This window comes from Numida meleagris, chromosome 2 (assembly GCF_002078875.1).
Source record: "Numida meleagris isolate 19003 breed g44 Domestic line chromosome 2, NumMel1.0, whole genome shotgun sequence".
Classification (NCBI taxonomy): domain Eukaryota; kingdom Metazoa; phylum Chordata; class Aves; order Galliformes; family Numididae; genus Numida; species Numida meleagris.
In genome coordinates, this window is record NC_034410.1 from 82,774,117 (window position 1) to 82,797,943 (window position 23,827).

The following is a 23,827-nucleotide window of genomic DNA, read 5'->3' on the forward strand; positions in this document are numbered from 1 at the left end:
CCATATTCTACTCAAAGCTCAAAGACCAGTGGTTTGTTTGTTTTAGCTTTATAAGCTCTGGGTACACATTTCACTAGGATCTAAGTCAAAAAATGGTGCTTCAAGAAGGAACCACAAGTGAGGGGCCAAAAGAATTCAAAACAGTCACAACAAGCCACTGCTTGTCATAAGAGGGCTTGGTTGATGAGATGCTTTCCAGTGGGGCATCTTGGCACATTTCAAGGGCACATACAACTGTCACATGGCTCAGAACAGTAACTTTCAGAAATTTTGAGGGCTGTGCCTTTGCACTCATCTACATGGTAACTGTTGTTTGTAGGATTGCTGCCCAGCTCCTAAAATCAAATCCTCTCAGATTGCCAGAGGAGGGTTTTCATTAAACTGCCTGTGTCTGTTGCCTGGCCTTCTGCAGAGCTTCTGCGAGAAGCAGAAGCAATTAGCAGTTCCTAGTGCTCAACACAAGACATTTTCATCAGCTAAGCTTTGACTGATGGAAGTCTCATCGCAGCAGACACAGGCTGCATTTGCTGTGCAGCTGCATTTATTGGGAGCATTGACTTGCTGTAGTACTGAGTTTTGTTCATTAGTACTTAAATAAATAATCCACCTGACTGTGGACAAGATTCTAGAGCTGTCAGGAAAAGCCAAAGAAAATCATTAGTTATAGAATGATAGTTATATATCATTAGTTATAGAATGATAGCTGAATTCTCCCCTCACAGATTTTCAGAAACAAAAAAAGAGTGAGAGGATCAGAAGTCAGGCTTTTCCAGGCAGAAATTGCAGGGATATTTTGGGAGACAAATTGCATGGTATAGGGGAATATAGGACTGAAGTGTTTTAAGTTCTCTTTTAATGAAAGAAGAAAGGTCATAAATCCACTCATTTTGAGATCACAAGGGTACCATTCAGATCAGCTGCTTGGCTTTTGCACAACACAAGTCAAACTAGTTTAACCACTTCTGCACTATGGTCAGCGTGGAGAGAGTCCTCCAGCTGCTTTGCTTTAGCCCTTTGTAGATGCCAAACTGAGATGTCAATAAGATCAATGGTGTAGGACTATCCTTTAAAGCATGCTTTGGGCATTGCACATAAGTAAGTGTTCTGAGCTGGAGCTGAGACAGAGTATCAAGAATTACAGCTGAACTACAGCACTCCTCTCACATGACATTGGGTATTCTCCGGATGAACCCATGAGATGAAGAATTTTCCTTTGGCAAACTATGTCACTACTTGATTAGCTTTGCCTATAAAAAAAACTATACTTATTTCCAGTTAAGAATCCTTCTAGAAGAACCTGGCAAATGTCCAGGGTGTGGGGCAGGATTTTCCATTTCACCCTCATTTGTCTCCTTTACAATATAACTTTTTGCCCCCCATCATACAAAACAAATGATGGCTCCTCGCAGCTGATAAGGAATACATTTGGGCAAAAGTCTAAGATATTTAACTTTGAGGTGTTAATTCAGTAACTTCAAAACAATGCCTTATGACATAGGTCACTGCCTCATGACTCTTCAAACAGCCCTTGATGAGGGAAAACCCAGTGGATCATGGCAGGCACAACATGATAAGTGCCCTTGGTAGAGAGACCAGAATAGGATCATTACAGCTTCCATGACATATTGATTTCAATTACCTAGAATGTAGAAAAGATAGTCCAATTTTAACTTCCTTAATGCTTGTTGAAATAACATTAATAATAAAAGGCTGCCTGTGCAATCAAAGTAAAATAATTTGAGTTCTCCATTGAACTGATGGAAAACTCTCCAAACACGTTTTTTTAACGTCTGTATAGTCACTGGGGGGACAGTCCCACCTCACTGGAAGCCAGTGGCAATGCTTCATTGACTCCACTGGGCTCAGCTCAGGACTAATCCCAGAGGGCCTGCTGCAAACCAAAAGTGCAGACTTCTGTAGCTCTATCCAGACTCACCACAAGGCATACCACAGAACAGGGTCAAGTGGATTTTGCCTCACATGGATACCAGGAGCCCCTGACCTGGCAGTCTCTGGTAGAAGCAGTGAGACTGCTGTTTTGCCACCTCTGCAAAAGTCCATTGATCAAACACCCACTAATATCAATTGCCAGGGGAGTTAACACAAACACTTCATGTAGAGAAACAACTTCTTGTTTTTTCTTTTATCACTTAAAGTGTTGTTATTTTTTTTTACAGCTCCGGGCCGCCTAGATGACTAACCCTTCACAACCAAATTAAAACTACATCATGACATTGTTGCAGCAGCTTCTGAAATTTTAAAAGGTGAGGAAGGAAATTCTAAATCGAAAAACCAAACCCGCATCCCACGAGGTGATGGTGTGAGGTGATTAAAAGCAAGACAGTTACAGATGAATGTTGATTTGAATTGAAGGTGAAAAGCAGCAGCTTCTGCATATGAAGTGACAAGGGGCTCTCTGTCATACGTATGTAAAAATATGCATGTATATGCTATACCTTGTTCATGCTGACGTGCAGGGCTGGCCATGGTCCAACTACCTTCACACTCTCCGTTTCTATTTTCTTCAGATGAGAGGTTTCATCATAAAGAAGGGGAAGTCCTGAGCTCAATTCTAAAGAGATTCCCAAGAGAGAGAAAGAAAGAAAACACAGTCTGAAGGGAGGCTACAGAGGAACAGCAGAGCAAGTCACTGAACTATGTTTGAAGAGATGGAGGTCAGCACACCGTCTTCCCTGTAAGACCATCTAAAATCTTTCGTAAATATCATAGAATCACAGAATTGTAGGGGTTGGAAGGGACCTCTGGAGATCACCCCGTCCAACCCCCTGCTAAAGGAGGTTCCCTACAGCAGGCAGGTTGCACAGGAAAATGTCCAGGTGGGTCTTGAATATCTCCAGAGAAGAAGACTCTACAACATCTCTGGTAGCTTGCTCCAGTGCCTGTTGGGTCATTTTTTCTTTTTCTCTTTAACAAACAACCCCTTCTCCTCTCCCCTTCTCCCCCCCCCCCCCCCCCCCCCCCCCCCCCCCCCCCCCCCCCCCCAGCTCATTCTCTCCCACACCTACGCTTTGGCAGGGCTTTTGCCAGCTTAGGGCTAGGTTCTTCTTCAGCCACCCCCCTATATTCAACGGGGTTGAGACCACTGATGTCAACCTCACTGACACCAGAGAACTTATTTATGTGGCCAAGGCGCCTCTCTCAGAACATGTGATGTGTACAGAGATCAGAGTACAGCTTTTGGCTCCTCTCAGATATCCTTATTTATATGCCAGTCTCTTTAAGATTGCTGTCAGGAATTTGCTGTGCTTTGTCAACAGAGATTTTGAGCAAAGACAAAAGACAAGATTTTGAGCACTGACAGGGAAAGACAAGGTAAAATATTTTTGTGACACTTTTTGAAAGGACTCCACCAACCTCTCAGGGATGGTGTGGCATACATGTATTTGCAAGTATTCTGAGAAAAATGAGAGCTTCATTACACGATGATTTAACGAATCCTCGCTTCCTCCTGCATTTTTTTTTGCCATAGATTCTAGGTAATAATAGTTGGGAACAATTCAGTAGTCTCTGGAGTCTGATTCAAAGCCCAGTGAAATCAATAAAAACTTTGCACTGCCTGCAGTTCCTTCTGGATCAGTTTCTTAAGCTGTCCTAAGAATATTAAATATTGCTCGCTCAAGATCTAATTCTACAGCTGTTTAAATATACATTAAGGGCTTTGCTGACTAGAGACAAACTCCTAATGCCAGCTTAGAGGGATATAAGCAAAAAGCCGTCTTGGCACTGGTGAAACATAGTCGGGGGTAACAATGGCCTAGAAGGGGGTACGACATCAGCATTGACCTCCTGTTGGTGGTCTCTCATCAAAAGCTGACGATGGCAGAGTTCAGCATTTCTGGTATTACGGTTGGTTCCATGCATATAAAACTTCCATGCAGATATAAAACTGTGAAACTGCCTGATTGTACCAGTGAAAGAGTTACCCCAGCCATCAGATAGGACTACATGATGATTCTTTTTAAAGAAACATGGGCATTCTATTACCTGTCAAGAAAGAACACAGAGGGGAAAAATGCATTATTTGAAGTATTCACTTTTGCTGTGATTTAAAACTGACTTGTTAGATGGGGGTTTTTTTGCCTTTTTTTTTTTTTTTTTTTTTTTTTTAACAGGGATAGCTTCAGAAACCAAGCAAGCTATTTTAGCCGTTTTACTCAACCTTGCAAACAGATAAAATATATATATATATATCAATAAAAGGCAAAAAATTGGCATACATTTACTGAGTCAGCATTAGGTCTTGGCAAGCCAGGCTTTAATTTCAAGAAAGGATCTGGCAGGATTGTATTTTTACAAAGCAGCTTTCCAGCCTGAAATTCAGTCTGTATTACACCATTCTCTGCTCATGGTTACACAAGGACTTTTGCATCGAGCAGGTCAGGAATAAAGGATGTCTTTTTTTTTATTTATTTTTTTTTTCTAAGTGATAACCTGCAAGCTCAGCCTAGAGCCTGAGAGGCAAGCTGAGCCCCTTCTTCCCACTTGTCATTTTCTGCCATAAAAATTCTGTGGGCTAACATGATGTGCTTGTTGGCAGCTGTTTTCTGTGACAGCCCCAGCTGCTGCCGGTGGGTTTGCTCACGTGCATGTGGTAATCCATGTACAACGCTGCCGTCCCAGTTAGGCTCAGTGAGCAGTGCCGGCACTGCAAGCCTAGCTGCTGCTGAGCACAGTGGTCCCTGGTACAGTGACTGAGAGAATAGATGGGGAAAGATCTGCTGCATGAGAAGACAGAATCTGTGTATTCCAGCTTTCAGGTGAAGGGCAGCACTGCAAATACCATAATTAGGCTGAATGCAGGAAAACATCTTCTGCTGAAATGCCTTTGCAAACACACGCCAGATTTATTTCATCCAATTTCACTTCTTCCAGTAATCAAAGTAGACAAATGACTTGGAATGTGAAAAATCAGGCAGATCCGGCCTGGGTTTGATTTCTGTAACAAAGTCCCAGGCTGTGTACTTGCTGTGAAACATGCAGCAGTATTTTAAAGGGAACCTTGGCTGGGCATACTGGCATTTGCACCTCTCCTTCCCGTGCCCTGTGAGTTGGCACTGAAATTTTGTAATTTTTCACAGCACATCTAGGAGGAGAAAATCCAGGCATCTTTTCCCTCTCTGTCACGTGCTAGGTACTGACAGGTGGGTCACTTCAAGTTCCACTTTGCATACATTTAAAATCACCTCTAATCTCATAGATGAGTCTGTCCTGTAGGAACTGGAACAAGTAACAAAATGCTCAAGGTCCCCTGGAAAACCATCAGGTAGCCAAGCTGACATGCACAGCCTCACCACTGTCAGCCTCACAGGGAGGTTTCCATTTGGCTAGCATATTCCTCATGTGGATCTTCTGGCCTTCCAAGCTTGTCCACTTGAGGTATTTTGGACACAAGCACCCTCTTCCTGAGAGTGTCCTTAGGCTAGTGACCACATACCTCCTAGAAACACTTTCCCAGTAGGGAAATGCAGCCTTCAGACAGACACAGGCTCCCATGTCCCCACAGTCCTTATCTGGACCCCTGACAGCATCTCCTCTCTCAGCTTGGGCATTTCTGGTCCCACACTGCCATACGTGCGGTCCCAGAGAGGCAGCTGATAGCCAAGCTGCTGGAGGCTGACCTCCAAACGGAGTTGCCACCCCAGCGTACAAAGGAGTAGCTTTGATCCAGGGTTTCCTGGGAGGTGGTCCCATCTACACCATCACCACTCCAAAAGCACAAGCAGCAGCCTGAGCATGCCAGCTCTCACAGAAGGCTGCCTTTTGGGGGAAATTCACTTTGTGAGTGCCAGAGTCCACAGGTACAGGGCTCTGGGGGACTGTGACATGGTCTGCTTTGAGGTGGGCAGTTGGCATTCAGGACAGCCAGTTTACAAACTGGTACAACAGCCCCTCTGCTGGAGGCACTCACGTTCCTTTGTGTTTCCTTGGGAAGATCAAAATTTGAGCTGCTTTGGGAGTACGGCAGCTGCTGGGCAGAGCATGCAGGGCCTGGCCTCTGTACCAGAGTAGCATCCTGGCTGCAGGAAACATAATTACTATAATTACTATTATTACCTTTCCCAGCAGAGCAGGGCTGTAGGGACCGGAGTCTGGCCCCACTGCAGTGGTACTGGGGCAGGGGCTGATAGCCTGGGGGAGGTGTGGGGGCCTGGGCTGTGGAAGAGCCCTGAGGGACAGGGACAGTCAGGTCTGCAGAGTCCTCAGGGCCCAGGTCCTCAGCAGCACTGCTGCTGGCACTGGCTGCATTTCCACTGGCATGCTTCACCTCTAATTTGGAAAATAAAAATAGAGGCTGGCACAGAGCCATGGGAAGGCGTCTGGATCCTGTGGCACCAGGCTGACAGGCTGCATGCAGCCTTTGGCCCCACTCTATCAAACAGGCGGCATCCCCTTCCCATTGGCAGCCCCACCCTGGCAGTGCCACAGCAGCATTTCCCCTCTGCAGATCCTCTAATGTGGAGCATTCAGTGCATAAGTGTAGAGGAGTACAGCAGATCTACTGCAGATTGCTGCTAAGGGAGTAGATTCATCTAAAGCCCCAGCAAGCAATTCATATTGCTGCTTCAAACACCTGCAATGCCTTCCTTGCATTTTGTTTCTTGTGCTTTTCTCCTAAAACAAGTCACCTCCCTCTCCTTGGGAAAGAAAACTAAAGGAAAGGTTTCCAGGTTTCTGACACAAAGTTCAAATAAAGCGTCTGCACTGCCAGGTGCCTGTCCATAGCTGCTGAGGGAGGACAACCAGGAGCCAAGAGCACCCAGCACTGTCCATACTGAGATCCTGGCTACGGGCTGAAAGTTTCCCTAACAGATGTCTATCTCAGAGTGAGGTACAACTACAAAGCCAAAATATGGATTAAGGAAAGACTCAGCATCCCCCTGAAGTAAGGAACATAATAGGTCATGCCTTGTTTTGTCCAACTTCTGAAATTCTTATACAGTTGCAGCATCTCACACACTGCAGAGTGCAGAGATTATAAATCTGGAGAGCAAGAAATGGGATTGCTCAATGGCAGGGATGTTTTTCTTCCAGTTTTTTTGTAAACCTCCAAACATCTGGCCAAGTTATGCACCTTTTACAAGCCTGTACAGGTATAGCAGCAGAGACGTATGCCTGAACTCCCCAAGGCTATATCAGAAACAATTAAGTTTCTCTCCTCTTTGCTTTCTACATGCCCAGAATTTCCCCACAGAGGAAGCAAGAGTACTCCAGTGGTTGTGGATGGGGCTGAGTGGTAATGGTCCACATTACTGCGAAGGTGGTGCCTACTACCGGGACCAAAGCCAGTACAGCGAAGTGAGCCCTTCCTAAGCACCACAAAGACATCACTTGTCTCAAGAAGGAAGGGCACCAGTGCTGTAGCAGACAGTAAACCCCTAGGCATGAAGAGCGCTTCTGATAGATGTCTCTCTATGTCATTTTGCCAATGTAAAACAGTTCTTTTTTTAAACAGCTTCTCAGGTATTTCTGAGCTTTTGTTCTTTCTCCCTGACCTTTGGGAGAGCCTGTGAATGGGAATCCATCTTTGCTGCTCTTACTAGAGATCTATGGCATTTGCAGTTTTCTTAAAGAGCTAAGAGAGCCTGTTGCACTGGACTGGAGTCAGGCTCAGCGCAATATTTTTTTCAGCTATTCCTCCACCACAGCTGTGGACCCTAGTACCAAAACAGAGAGCACAACAGTGTTTGCCCAGCACTCCAACGTTTCTGCTGCTTGTGCCCAGACATGAAAGCAAGAGCCAGATCCAAACAATGAGGGCTGAAGTCCAGCAGGGCAGATCAGCCAAAGACAATGGCAGATGAGGATAGGCTTGTTATATTATACAGATAAATCGTAACAATGAAGAAAATAGCCTGTGCCAAGTAGCTAGAGACTCAGTATCTGTGACTAATTGGATATTTGTTCAGCTGCAGAACACCGATCTAGCACCAAATCCCACAGTCCCATAGCAAAGCCAAGAAACTACACATCTCGTCTCATTTGCACATAGTACCGAACTAGAAAACAATAACAGGAAGTATATTCTTCACAGAGGAAAAATGAAACATGATGTTTTCCTTTCCTTCGCCTCCTTGCCAGAGACAAACCTAAAAGCAGCACAGCTATTGACACGACGCTGACAGCAGTAGACTTACTATTTGGGTTTGGAACTCCAGAAACAATGTCTTTGCTGTCGGGAGCAAGGGCCCCGTAGTTAGCGTGGTGGTGGTGATGGCGGTGGTGGTGGTGGTGCCTCGCAGGCATTTTGGCAGCATATGGTGCTCCGCCGTTCTCCTCAATGTTGAACTGATGCAGGTCGCTGTTGTTCAAGGGATAGCTACAAAATAAATTGGGTTCAAGTCAGAGCAAGAAACAGAAGGATAAATTGTACTTTCGGAGAGAAGAGAGTGCAAACTTCCTGGGGAAAAAAATGTTCTTCTTTTTTTGCAAACAGAATTTTTAATGACTTTTATACTTCTCTGTTAACAGGAGTGTCACGGGGTGTGGAAAAAGGACTCCTCTGCTTGTTTGGCATGACTTTAATGTCAGAATTCTTTTTGATTTTGCACACTGCACAAGCTCCGCTAGCGCCTTACACCGAGTTAAATTCTAACTGAACTATGGAATATGACTCTCAAAAACATCAAAATTTGTTCTGCAGGAATTTGCAGTTTCACCTCCAATAAGAAAAAGGCCAGGCAACAAACAATAATTCCTTTAAAGTGAAACTTTCAGAAGTGGAAAGCAAAGAACACTCCTAGAATGACTATATTCCTGAGACAGTTTAGGGCTACAAAATAATGGTGCAAAGGCTCCATGAAAAAATATAGGACTTAGGAAAAAATGGAGAAAAATCCCATTGGAAAGAAAAGGTTTTACAGGTAACAACACACAGAACAGCACTTGGTCAAAAAGGGATCCCATCTCTGCTGGTAAATACCTTTTGTTGTTGTTGCCTAAGTTTACTTAGAAGACTAAGTTGTCAGTTTACAATATATGGAGAAATGGAGACACTGACATTTTAACCGATCATCTCTAACTCAGATGGGCCACGTGACACTACTACTTTTCTTCAGCAGTTTCAATGGATGCCGCTTCAGTTTATTGTCTGAAACAATGAGGAATGCCTAGAAATATGCCAGCAACCAAAAAAAATTGACATAATTTTACACAGACACTGCAAATGACTTGGATGTACTCCCCTCAATGGAGTGTTTAAAATGTTTATAATGTTTTAACTCATCCTGCAGTATCACATTAGATGGCAGTTGCAGTAAATCAATTCATTCATTCCCCCCCCCCCCCCCCCCAAAAAAAAACAAAAAAAAAAAAAACAGAAGAACCCCCCGTCCATTTGGAAAATGCCAACAAAATTTTCTCTCCACCCACGAGTGTTCAGTTTGCTTCTGTTACCAACAGTAGCTGAAAATCAGACAACATGGAATAAAGACAAACAGTATAATCAAAGGTGCAAAGAATGAATTATACCTAGCTACTTGCTACATATGTTCTCTGCAGATTACTTACTGATTAAAAGCAAAATTAACAAGTCATCTGGACATACACACATCTGCATCATTTCCAAGGATATGCTGAAGCGTGCAACTCAGTGCATCATTAGTAATGACTGCCTTCTTAGCAACAACTGACAGCATGAGGTTTCTGACTGGGTAGCAATTGAATAATGCTTTCATGCAGGTTACTTTTTTGAAAGCAGGAGGCGGGGAGGGGAAGGTTTTGTGTATTCGCCTTGGCAGGTTCCCAGCATGTAGCAAGGACTGCCAATAAAGGCACTTCTGATGCTCTATTTGCCTTAAGGAAACAACATAAATAGGGGTCAGATACACAGAGAAGAGCTTTGGTGAGCTCAGATAATCCAGGACAGTCTTTTGAAACTGTACTATATCTTCACTGTTATAATCAAATTAAGCAAGTGCCTACTGGGAAAAAATGGTACAGGCTAATGAGATTGCACACTAATTGTTAACAGCTCGCCTGCACTCTCCCTTCAAGCTCTTTGGATTGCAGTTACATTTTTTTGACAGAGAGAAGAGCTGTTTTTGTTCACAGAGTGAAAATATTATCAGGTTGGGGCTGGAGTCTCAGCACATCTTGCTTTTTCCAGTCTATGATTCAACATTTTTCAGGACACAAAGCCCCATGTATTTGGGAGTTGCTTTCATTTCACTGGCTGGCAGGTGTGTTTAGCAGAGTTTTCAGCCTTTTCAAAATGAATGAGATCACACTGAATCCTAACATTGACTCCTCACATTGCTATGGGCACGAGGTAGCTCCCATGCTAAAGCGGGAATGACCTGGGCAACTGAGTGAACCAAACAGCTGTCATGATTCTGAATTTGCACCAAGTTCTCTAGATGTATTTCTTGACTGTCCAGACAGGAGAGCTCTCACCACATAAAATTCTTATTTCAAAGAAGTAAAGAGCCCAACAAAGCTGATGCTCAGGTGTGCGCTGAAATCCAAGCCCACACAGTGCACTCCGATGGGCAATCCCCTACTGAAAATGCTGGCCCAACTAAGAGGACACAGTCATCTGCACTCTTCTGGGGCTGGCAGCAACTGGCAGACACCGGTACAAGCTCATCTTGGCGCTCAGTTATCTCTTGCACTGCAGGGTTGGGTGAGGAAGACTTCACACCCATGCCCTACTTCCCACCTAGGAGTTCTGCACAAACACACTCTGGGCTGGTGAGCCATCGACAACAATGTTTGCAGCAGCTTCGTATCCAGTCTGCTAGAGAAGCTGGCAGTATCCAAAAAAAATATAACAAGTAGTCCACATCCCTTTTCTGTGTGCTCTATACTGTTTAATTTAGGAGCACATTAGGTATCATAGCGCAGTTGCTACAAAGATGATATCTAGTTGGCATCATCGTGGCATCATTTAAGAGTGATGTCACATCTATTTTCACTAATTTTAGTGTTCTCGCACTATCTTATTTCTAGCATCTTGATACTTTTTCCCCAAATGCATCTTTCTGCCATTAACATTCCTTTTTATGGCTTGTTTCTATCTGACTTACCTGAATACATAATGTGCTCATGCATCCTTCTCCATCCACTGATGCAAGTAAATCAGTAATTTCACCGAATCAGCTTTCTGACTATCTCCTACTCTCTCCAGGTTTTCATTCTTGCTCCCCAGACATCAAATAATGCTCTCAAACTACGTGCAAACGGGGGCAGATACTGGTTTTCATCTTTTCTCCCATATTTGTCTTTTGGTCCTCCCAATACATACCGATGTTTCACGTCTGCTTTGCCTTTTAATAGGCAATAGGCTGTTGTGCAGGTTTCACGCTTTATTTACCTGTCGAGTTTTCTGATTAAGCTCCAGCTGCTCCCTACATAACCAACTCTTGCCCTTCAAGGAAAAAAGGCAGTGCACTACAGACAGTTCTCTACAGAAAGAAAACATTTCTCCCCTCCCCATCCTGCACACAGGCAAAGCACTTCTGAGGTTTCTGCAGCCCCGGGCTGAACCTTCAAAAAGACAGTCAACATTTACAGACACTTGGTAGTGCCGTGAGCCTCAGACTTCCCCAGTTGCTTTCTTCTGACCAGAAAGACAGCCTGTTGACAAACAGGGCAATCAGTATATATCTTCGCATTAGTTTTTCCACTTTTTGAATGTTTTTTTTTAACTACTAGCCCTCTATCCCAATTTTGTAGTCCTCAGAAGACATTTTCAGATGGCATTCTTAAACTTGATGTGCTCCAGCTATCTGCTGCATTACTGAACCATGCCTCTATTGTACAACTCACACAGACTTGTTAGGGGATCAGGAAAAAACAGGGAATAGGAAGGTATTCAGAAAGAATTCAGAAGACTGAATTCCTCACCTCTCCCCTCACAAATGGACCCCGCAGGCCCACATTACCCCAGCTGACTGCCTGAACTGAACCTTAAAAACCCTCCCTAGCAGACTTCATGACCTCCCTGTACAATCTATTTCAGTGTCAAGCCATGCCCGCACTTACTTTTTCCATTTAACCTAAGTTACCTTTACTGCAGTTTAAGCCTGTTATTTCTCCTCCCATCCATCACAGATAGAATGAACAAGTTTTTTCTTGCTATGGAAGACCATGTTTGTGGAAACAACTTTCACATCTTCCTCCAGAGTTTGAAGCACTCTGAGCTCCCAGTGGCCCCTCACTCATCACATTTTCTACAGCTCCGATCGTTCTTGCACCCCATTCTGCACACCCACCCCCTGCTCTGCCTCTGAGATGTTGTGCATTCCTGCTGAGGCCTTACAAATGCATTACATGCTCTCCATGTCCTATGGGACCATTTCCTGTGTATATACTGCAACATGACATTAGCTTTCTCCTAAATAGCATGCAGCTCTTGACTCACATTCAACTTTTCATCCTCAGGAACACCACCCTTTCCTAAAGCAGCCAGGCATCCCTCCCTCCTGAGCTGGGAAGCAGGTTCATAGAATCATAGAATGGCTTGGGTTGAAAAGGACCTCAAAGATCATCAAGTCTCAACCCCCCTGCCAAGTGCAGGATTGCCAACCACTAGACCAGGCTGCCCAGAGCCATCTCCAGTCTGGCCTTGAATGCCTCCAGGGACAGGGCATCCACAACCTCCCTGGGCAACCTGTTTCAGTGCGTCACCACCCTCTGTGTGAAAAACTTCCTCCTAATATCTAACCTAAATCTCCCCTGTCTCAGCTTAAAACCATTCCCCCTTGTCCTATCGCTAAGTTACTAGGTTACTCGGAACTAAGAGCACTCATTCCTCCCAAGCTGCATCCTAAACTTTTACATGCGCTAAGGTCATAACCAACCCATGCTGGACTTTTCTCTCATCCACAACAGGCTGGTGTAGCAGTACCTCTCATTTTGACTGCTGCGACAGATTAAAAAAAAAAAAAATTGCCTTTCCATACCATGCTCCCAGCTACCACTCTCATTCTTCTGTAGAACACAACCACTCAGACCTGCAGACATTCCTCACCTCTACCCCAGAGCGTGCCTGCACCCCGTCCATATCCTCTTCTCTTCCTGTAGGCATCTCCTGCCTGCATGAAGCTACACTTGGGGAGCAACTCACAGAAACAGAATCATTTGAGTTGGAAAGGACCCTTAAAGGCCATCTAATGCAACTCCCTACAAGCATACCTATATGACTTTTTCTCCTGCACCACATAACCAAGACCTCTTGGCTTCCTAAAATGTAGAAAGCGTACCTAAAGCTGACAGCACTGTTATACTTCCATGCTCTGCCCTGAAACCAGCAGATGACAGGGGAACTGGGAAGATGCACTGCAGCAGTCCTCATCCACTTGTAGGGACACCTCAGAAAGCCATGTACTTCTTCTACCCTGGAAGCAGAGCAGCCAGCAGCTTTCTCCCAGCCAAACCAGTCAGCCAGGAAGGAAGGGAGGAGGAAATATCCATGGGGAAGCAGGTGTTTAGAAACAACATCGAGAGCGGAGAGATTTTCTCCTGCAGGAGATACACCAGCATCCTGCAGTAGGAGAAGCTGAGCTAAGCTTTGAAGCAGGAGTAGATTCAGCTTCCAATTAATCTGCAGAGCCTGCGGCAAAGCATGTTCTAATAAAAAACCAAGGAACAAATCTCAGCTCAACACGGCCATTGTCCTCACAGACTTCACCTTATCTGTATAAAGATCATTAAAAAAATACCGCCTTGCAAAACTGTCATGCAAAATATCCCCACTGGGGAACTGAACTTGCTTTTCTTCATTTACAAACGGTTTTAATTAATGATAATGATAGCTAATGATATTTAATCACCTGTCAAAAAAAAAAAAATCATTGTCACAGATGTCCTTGCAGATGAGAAGAACTCCAAAAAAGAAGACACAAAATCTTCTAAGACAGATGAAATCCCACCCCAAGCCAGTGCTGCCCTCCCCTCCCAGTGTATGCTTGGGAAACCAGCTGGTAACCCGGGCTACTCTGGGAGCAAAGGCAAGGAGAAGCTCTGGCTGCCAAGTCAGCCTGCAGCTGATCTCAGGTTGCTAACCCCAGTGACGGCTTTTCCTGCCATTTAACCCATGAAGTAGCTCAGGTCCTCCAAGCTGGGCATACTCCTGCCTTTCTCATTTCACCTTCTGCAGGGAGAGTTACATGAGAAATGGCCAAACCGTACAGAGCACTGAAGGAATTAGGGACCTTTTGGAGAAAAGCATCTTGCAATGTCTAGGAAATGCTGTCAGTAATACCACATAAGATCCAAAATCCCTAAAAAGCCTCGGGGAATTTGAGTACCAAAAAAACAACCACAGGGAAAAGTAACAGTAACTGAGAGTAGACAAGGGAAGAAAATGGGGCGATCTGTGCATTATCAGGGAAGCAGCAGCAGTTTCACGCTTCCTAAGTAATCAGATTCCAAATGCTTCCAACGCCCTACAAAGAAACATGGGGTCACTTAAGTGCGCAGTAACTTGCCGTAACTTTGAAGTCTAGCATGAATGTACCTGACACCACTGCCACACTCAGTTTAGGACTCAGTTTAGGTTATAGATTTTTGCCATTCTTTTAAACACATTATCAATATAGCCACTGAACAGGTACAGTGTATAGCAAGTAAAAGCTTTCATCAAGAGGTAAAAGTGACACAAAATCAATCACTCAGCACATACAGCAAGGTTATTCTCAGTCTTACAAGCTGTCCTACCTACATTTTCATGCAACACTTCAGCAACTCATCAGAATTTCAGCAAGAAACTTTTCATTTCATCTGAGAAGCAATTTCCAGGCTATTCTTTAAGGTCAGAAATTGAAAATAAAATAGAGATATATTCAGTACAACAGTAGAATCTGAAAATGACTGATAACAAACTGAGCCCTTCTAGGCTCAAAAGCAGCAACTTTTTCTATTTCTACTTTCTCAAGGTTCTAAAAATCATAGAATCATTAAGGTTGGAAAAGGCCATGAGGATCATCTAGTCCAACCACCAACCCATCCCCACTAACCACATCCCTCAGTGCCACATCCACATGGTTCCTGAATGCCTCCAGGGACAGTGACTCCACCACCTCCCTGGGCAGCTTGTGCCAGTGCCTCACCGCTCTTACTGAGAATAAATTGTTCCTAATATCCAACCTGAACCTCTCCTGGCACAACTTAAGGCCATCACCTCTTGTCCTAAAAAAAACATTGCAGGAATTGATAGATTAGAGGGGAACCATTGTGATTATAATACTAGCACAGACTATTACCGATTCAGTGGGGAAAATAAAATACTTCTAAGTATCTTATCACCTGGAGTTTAAATTGCAGTAGATCAGTACTTCCTACTACTACTTAGCTGTGGCTGTTTCTTCCATTTTCTTCAGGAGGCAGGAAGCAAAAGATGTTTCGTCTTATTTTCAAAAATACTTTTTTTTAATATATATATAATCGTTTAACATATGGCACTGTTAATCCAGGAATTACAGGTTTTCCATTTTTTCCTACTTGAAATGCTTGTTCATGCTTTAAGTTTTTGACACTGCGAGGTACAGATTTTACTGTTTGGTACTTTAATGTTGAAGGTAGGACTACTACTACTACAAAAATATAGCCAAAGAAGGAGGAAAAACACAAGCATGTTACAAACTTAGAAGATTGGAAGTACAATAAGAAATCAAAATTGGAAATGTAATTGTGATGGCAAGAGAAAACATTTCCAATGGTTCTCCAGTAGCTCAGCTTTTATCTTATTTTTAAATTGGAAGGTTCCTCAGTTTTCAGAAGGTTTGATGACTATGGCAACCATCATGAATGCTTCTTCTGACAGAGAGAAAATGACCCATATTTCTTCATATGAAGAAATCATTTTGTTTTCTTTGCATTTCTTCAATTCATATGGACATGCAACACGTCACTGCAGATAAGATGCTACCAAACCAAAAGTAGTCCCACAGAGTCAAGAGAAAGCCATTATCCCAGAAACTCAAAGCCAAGAAGTAACACTGGAGGTAAGATATCAGGCTGGTGGAACTTCCTATCTCCTATCTTCTTTCTGTGCCAAATCTGCTAAGATTCTACCTGAAAAAAAGTCACCAAAAAACCCACAAAAAACAGCCATAACCTTTAGTGAAGTTGGATTAAAAAACCTACATTAAAGAAAAAGTAAAAAAAAACGCCTTTTCCTCCAGTTCAAAATTGAAGGTTATGATATGCTGAAAAGAAAAGCAATATGAAAGTGATCACAGAAGACATGCGTGTATTTCCTGTGTTAACCTACTAATACATGCAGTAGTCAGTGCACAGAGAGGCCTGATGTGAGAACTTTACAACTAAATCCAGATTAGCACTCATGACACCAACTGTTTAAAAATAAGTTGTCTTGCTCTAGAGGACAGTCATGAAGCAATCATCAGTAAGTAGCTGAGAGCAGAATGTTACCTGCAGAAGTCTTATTACTGGAAGTGACTCATTTAAGAGAGGAACTCCAGCTGAATCCAGTTTTTATCTGCTTTTACAATGCAGTGGCAACAAGACAAACAACACACAGTCAGAAAGGAGACCTATTTGGCCAGTCCCTTCCAGGTACAAGAACACATGAAAAACAAGGAGAACAATGGGGGTTGAACAAGGTCTTTCTCATTATCACATGCTGCTTTCCAATGACAGAAGACAAACAGGTAGATAGGTGTGGTCCGCATCTGCCATTTACATTGTGCTTTCACTTATCTACTTTGACTGGCATTGTTTTTGTCCAAAAGCAGAATCTTCCTGCCTGTTTGGTGCCTGTGGAAAAAATGACTGATTTTCCGGCAGGCCCCGCTACACTCATGAGCATGGAATATAGTGCAGTGCTTTTCCAGGCATTTGCAAATTGACCATAAAGTAGGAAAAAGTATTCATTTCTCAAAGGTTTGAAATCTCCATCCTCAGCATTGTAGCACGAGGGCAGTTGAGATGCAGAGACTTAACTGGTAGAACTCTACTTCAAAAGATGAATCTCAGAGAAGATCCTCGGCCTGCACAGCCTTAACGCAAGCAGGCAGAATCCTGGTGGATCTGTCCCTTTTCAAAGTGCAGCAGAATCCTGGTGGATCTGTCCCTTTTCAAAGTGCAGCACAGAGTCTGAGATCAATTTCAAGAAATACAGTCCCTCTTTATATCCATTAATGCTAGCTGATCTGCAGCAGCTCTGTTTTGAAGTCTTAGCACTGCCCGTCTAAGCCTGCAAGGACAGCACTCCCCGCAAGACTGTTTTTCTCAGTTCTCCTTTGCCAGAGTAAGGCGGAAGTGCTTACCAGCAGACTTTCCAGAGATGTGATGGGTCAGGTTAGGTGCATATGTCTTCTCTCCTTCCAGCTAGGTAGTTGTAGCCTGCCTGCTGGATACACCAACTGGAGCAACCGGTGGAAAACCTGCAAGCAGACACTTGCAGCACTGAGCTGTCTGCTCTCTTCCTTCAGATCTCCATCTTGCCAGCTTTGACAAATGAGAAGTGAGTGATATACTTATCTTCAATTTTTGCCTGTCCTAGAAGTTCCCCAACTCCTTGCCAGCAGTGGAAATTCGATTTTCAAAATTACTTGCAGGCTCTGAGCTTCTCTCAAGTAGAAGAGAGATCTTCTGCCACGTTCATTCAGAATGAGGGAAAAATGACATTTTACATCAAAGAGCCATAACACACGCTTTGGTTTTGTCCACAACGTGAGAAAGAAATCCTTGCTCTGGTTGATTTGCACATGGGTTGACTGACAAAACGTTCTGGAAGAATGCGTTGGTTCTTGTCCTTAAATGTGAAAACTTCAGATTGCCAGCTTTGGAAATACATTACAAAACCCAATCCATTTGTTCTGTTTGCCTGTGACTCACACCAGCTAGAGAAAAATAGCAGAAAATGAAAGTGTAAAGGAAAAGCCCACGCTAAAACAATTCACTGAAAGTGACAACACTTTCAGTATTGTATTTCAGGATCATATTTCGGTAGTTGACATTAATCATCAGTTTGCACGCTAGGGTCTTGCTGGGGCTGAAGAGTGATGTACTTCAGCCCAAGTGACAGATGTGGAGTTGCCAGCTTTTCAATCCCCTCCCCCAGCTCCTGGGGCAGAGCATGCAGGTTATGGAGTTGTAACCGGCCAAAAGCAACCCCAGTATAAAACAGAATACTGGCCCTGAGCTACACTGGGAAAGGACTGGTTTACAGCTGTAGAAAATGCAGAAGAAACACACGCAGAGAGATGGACCAGCAGGTGCTCTCAGCCTCAATGCACCAAGCAATTCTCCAGCACACGGAAGAACACAGCCTGTTACACACTGCAGTCCAGATCAGTTCAATTTCTCCAGTGCCTCGCACTGTACTCAAAGAATTTCCCCTGCTTAGATCACCCAGGGATAGTGATTTATCACCTGCAATCAGATTACAGAAGAGTTTCTAAGTGCACATTGGACTTGTAAAAAGATTTTAGGCTTGCACAATGAACAGACTTCAGAACTGGGTGGGGAAAGTTTGTACAAACAGTTCAGAGGGTGCTCCTGAGAACGTTTCATTTGGATTCACGAAGCGATACTTCCTTCGGGCCATGCACAAGCCTTTTTTTTCCTTTAAAAGCAACCTCCCAGTATGTTTACAATGCATACAAAATTTGTTGATTTATCTGTACCTGCAATGAAGACATGACACGCTCTTTTAATGTATGTGTGTGGTACTTCCTCCTAAGAAAAGACTAGTTCCCATAATTCAGCACAAGGTAAAAACACTCACCTACTAGGGCTATCAAGTCTCTGTATTGGGTTCGTGCATCTATAAACTACCACTGGCTTCCTGTAGTAGCATGAATCTAATAGGTACCATTGATTTATATCACTGGAACATTCCCAGTCTGTTATTTTAAACAAAATGCACTACTACATTTAACAGTAGAGTTTACCAAAAGTTTTCCTCATTTCTCCTCTCCCCCATCCCCCCACATAATCTGGTTTTCACCTTCAAAGTGTTTTGTCATTTCAAACTAAAACAGTATTCCTAAAATCACAAGATCCATATTAGTCACTTGTTAAAAACAACACTTTGTAAGTAACAAACGTGCTCATTTTAGTGGGAAAAAAGTTAAGAATCTTTCAGATTCTTGTGGATTTAAAGCAACGTATCTGTAAAATAGCTCACTGCAAGGGGCACCCTCATCCATACTTGTTCAGGTGGTGCACAAGTCAGAGCAAGGCCAGCAAAAACAGAGAAAAACGTCCCCTTTTCCCAACCACATCCCCGCACATTTGCAACAAGAAGCCAGCTATGACCACAGCAAGGAAGGACAGAGAAATTCATCTGTTCTTACCTATCTGAATGCTCGGTGACATTGTTGATAAAAAATTCTGCAGGCAGCAAGGAGGATGTGGAATGGAAAAGTGTAAGGGGACTGAAGAGTGTGTGAGCTCCTTCTTCAGAGAAGCAATATGACAAGTGCTTCCCTCGAGGTGACATGCACCACATACAGAGCACAGAAGTCACACAGGATGTTCTTCATCCATGTGCAGACCTCAGACCTCCCGTGTGAGGCCTTTTTAACACTCAAAGGCCGGTTAGGATCTGTGCTGTTTTTTCTTGAGATCTGTCAGGAAGATCAGTGCACTTCAGCAATAAACCAAACTACAAATAAAAACACATGATGAGGAGGAACGCTGACAATGAACCACACAGAATTTATGCAGCAAAACCAATACTGTGTCATGAATGTAGGCGAGTGAATTGTGAAGCAATACAAGTTCCACCTAACTAACGCGTATTCAAGAAAAAACACCCTAAAACCAGAAAAACCTCCTTCTCCAGAGGGCGTTCAGTGCAGCTAAACTAGGCTCTTGTTCCAACGGCTCCAGCAAGAAGTTTCTATTTCTTCCCTTCTCAAATAAAACGCTGATGAAAGAGAGGAAGACCAGCCTTGGGAAACTGAAGGCAGCCTCTATGATCTGAGGCTTACTCTGGCACTGTCACATCCCAGTGCACAATTGCTTTATTGTTTCCCTCCTTTTGCCCCATTGACATTAGCAGCACAGACATTATCTGTAGCAACACAGACACTACAGTGCAGCATTAGTGATCCCAGGGCAAAACAGGTACAAATCAGTGGTGTATCACATCTACAAACCCTCCCCAAAAAGCTTTCAAAAATAAATAATGCATCATAACCAAAAGAAAAAGATTGAGAATTTTTATTTGTACTTAGCACATACAGGAAAGATCAAAACAAATATTAAATGATAGCATTTGTAAACAAATATACTTTACAAAAAGATATACACTATCAAATTTGCTCTGAAAAAAATTCATGGTTGTAGCTGTTTATAAATGTGTATTTATCAAAATCAAGTTTAAAAATTACTTCACTTTCAAATATCCCAAATAAAGATTTATTCATTCCAACAACTTTAGAGAGACCACAGACGTAAGGCCAAATTAAACACGTGAGTGAAGATGGCACTATGATTCCCAGTTAAAAAAAAATAAATCGGCAAGTGATCAAAATGCCAGCCAGTCTATTTAAAGAACTAGGTTTCTAAAATATATATTCAACTTTTCAAATGTCTAACTTAAAAAAATAGAGCTATTTTACTGGATTGTCCTCCTCTTGTCCTGTGCAACCTACTGCAGGGAATCGGCTTTAGCGGAGGGCTGGACTAGATGGCCTCCAGAGGTCCCTTCCAGCCCCTATGATTCCGTGATTCAGTGTGATAAACTGTGGTCTTGAATCCACACAGAGAAGAGATATCAGTAAGTAGCTTTATGCAATTGTGTCGTTCATTTTTGTAGTCACATTAAAAACAACAAGACAGCAGCACCCTTTTAGCAAGGATTCATTTTTAACATTCTTGCATGTATAGCAGCAGGTATGGTTTTGGGGGATGCTACTGATATAATCACTAAGTCAAAAAGTGACACGCATACTCTACAAACTTTATTACAGTGTTCTTTCCCAGTGTTCTTTGTTTTCAAAGTTAGGCAAGCACCTCTAATTCTGGTGTAGAATACAAAAATTAAAAGCAAAAGACACCTGTTTCTCAGCAGGCTCCCTTTGGTGGCGTGCCTTAAGCCATTTTGATTGCCAACGTGAAATCTGATTTCTCTTTTTTCTCCCTCCAATCTCTTATTTTCACATCAACTAAAAGACAATTTTTTTCCAACTTCATCTATTAATTTGAGTCAAAAGAAAGAAGATAATAAAAATAATTAAGGCTGGAATGGCTGACCTTCAACAGCAGGCAGAGGATCACAGATTCAATAAGTATGGTAGAACATAATTCCCCAGAAATACTTCTATTCCTGGGACACTGAAAATTCGTACCAGCTTTCACAAAGGGTTTTCCAAGATTTTTACAACGACATGGAAAATACTTTTCCCAAGAATGTCCATGAACACTAAACAAGGATGGATGTACATAAAAAGATGTACGTAAAAAGACACACACTTTATGCACAATACAGTTTGAACATACTGCAGACAGACAAGGACCATGGAATGCAATGATCATCTAAGATGGCAGGTGAAATGAAGATGACTTTTTCAGAGAGTCGTCATGAGTTTATCTTGGTACATCATACTTTGGACTTCTCCTAAATTCTTCTGGTTCTGTTCTTGAATATATCGTAAACTGCTGTCCTCTCCACTTGTGGGGGGCTTCCAATATGGCCTGTCATCATGATAGGATGGCCTGTACCATTTGCACAGGTATTGGTTAGTGAGAGATGGAAGTAAACTTATGAGTGCTACACAGCAACATGAGTTCATCCAGCAAATGCTAAGCATGCATACATTGTGATGGACAGCTACCACGAAGGGAAGAAAATGATGACAGGTCTAATAAGAATCTATTGATGCAATTGGGAATCTTTAATTCGTTTCAAAAGGCCTTGAATTAGAGCTGAGCCATTTAAAATCTCTCTGTTTTCAAGTGTTGTGCATCAATGCTCCTGAATCCCAAAGGGATGGTGGGGCCATAGGAAAACATACATGAGTACAACAAATAAGGAAAATCAATCACGCAAAAAGTTGAACACCTGAAAAAATATCCCTAAGGACTAAAAAAATTAAGAAAGACAATCCTATTGAGAACGAAAATTGTTCTTCTATAAATATTGCCACTCACTCACCACTGGTGTAGTTAATTACACCAAAGCAGCCTGTACAATACAGCCCATTCTGTTAAGATGAATACCTAGAGCCTATAGGTAGTACAGGTGTTTCTGTAGGACTAAGTGCTGAAACTTGCAAAAGTCTGAAAATAATGTTTTTCCTTGTTTGTTCATTACTTACTGGTAGTTAGAGATATTGATCTCAACCAATTCTACAGTCTTTCCCGAATCATTTTGAAAAACAAGATATTCTAAAATTCTATAATCACAACTGTTAAGTGGAATGAATTTTCTTACAAAATGGAACATGAAGTTAAATGTAAGCTAATTTCATTTAAAGGACTTTACTATGAAAATGGGGACAATTTCACATAGTATTTAACAAATATTTTGTAAAAATTGTTAAACGATAAATAACTATGAACAAATATATAAACGTGGTTTTGCACGTTCAGTTTCAATTCAACCCATAGTCCATTCTAGACTTGCATGGCCAGCAGAAAAAATCTCATGCATCTGTGTTTTGATCTCAGATTCACAGTCAAATGGATTAAACTTTCTCAAATAAGGCTAACCAAGATGTTAAATGTCCAGCTCCACTACTGTGACTATAGATTAAAATAACTTGAAGCTTCCACTTTAACCACACATTTAAACATTTCTATCAGACTGGAACAAAAATTCTAAGCACCTTTTCTAATGAGTTTGCAGGAGAGCTGGTAAGTATTCTTCTCAGAATTATAAGCCTAGATATAAAAATGCCATTGTTCATATTTCACTGGCCATAATCTTTGCCCAGGCAACAGAGGGTGTAGAGGGGAAGAGATTGTCTACACAATTTACAGTACATTATTGTGCTTATTTCAGTATCACTCTGCTCCAAGGTGAACTATTTGACTATAAATGTATCATAAGTGATGAAATCTTTAGGATAAAAAAAATAATCAGCAAAGTCTCAAGAGACTCAAAACTATTAACTTCTATCGATACTTCCTCTTTGGTAATGTAAAATTGGATACTGGATATTTAAAATCACAAACAAAAACCTGGACATGAAAACCCTAAAGCCAGGAATAATCTTGAACACAAAGTACAGGCAAGTTAATTATCCAATTTAAACAATCTTCTGTTTCTGGCATAATTTTAATGTCTGTTTTACTGCTTTACACCAGGAATTTTGAGATGACAATGAGCATGCCTGTTTCTCTGTCTAATAAGTACTTGCCTTTTTCCTGCATTCCCAGATTCAAACTCAAGCTAAATTGTCTTTTCATCCATTTTAAGCTCAGCTTCATTTCCAGAGCCCACCCACACCAAGAACAAAGTCTAGCTATTCTGACATAAGCATACAGAAATTAAAAGGTAAGGTCAATAGGAGTAAAGATTAGGGTGCTGCTATTTTTCAGTCAAGACAGTAAGCATTTGCCAAAAATCCTGAACAACCTGAAAAGGTTACTCTTTATTAGGATAAAATAGCAGCTGATTTTTGACACATGTAATTGCACAGACACATATCCACCATCAGGTGTGTACCTCCACCTCTGCGTTCCACCAAGATGGTTCAAGCCTAGATTGAATTTCTTCCAAAATTTATTTTTACTTCATTTCTCCCATTACTACCACAAGGTAGCACAACAGGAATAATTTTGTGAAATATTTCTAAAAAACTCTAAGTACTAAAATAATTCCACTAACATCTGTGAAGTGTCTGATATTATTCCATGTACATGTTGTTTTTCCATACATATTTCT

The 23,827-nt window shown here is 42.3% G+C and overlaps 1 protein-coding gene across 6 annotated transcripts in view; it reads right to left on the reverse strand.

Annotated features, from left to right (window-relative positions):
• Window positions 1-23,827, reverse strand: part of EPB41L4B (erythrocyte membrane protein band 4.1 like 4B) — a 167,225-nt gene that overhangs the window by 62,631 nt on the left and 80,767 nt on the right. For 5 of the 6 annotated variants that reach the window (XM_021385831.1, XM_021385833.1, XM_021385832.1 and 2 more), the window contains exons 16-17: window positions 8,157-8,338; window positions 2,457-2,572 (exon numbers count right to left, since the gene is read on the reverse strand). In XM_021385831.1, coding sequence (XP_021241506.1) covers window positions 2,457-2,572; window positions 8,157-8,338 — 298 coding nt within the window. Of the gene's footprint in view, window positions 1-2,456; window positions 2,573-8,156; window positions 8,339-20,141; window positions 21,655-23,827 lie in introns of those variants that run through there. The other variant, XM_021385836.1, reaches the window with a different exon arrangement.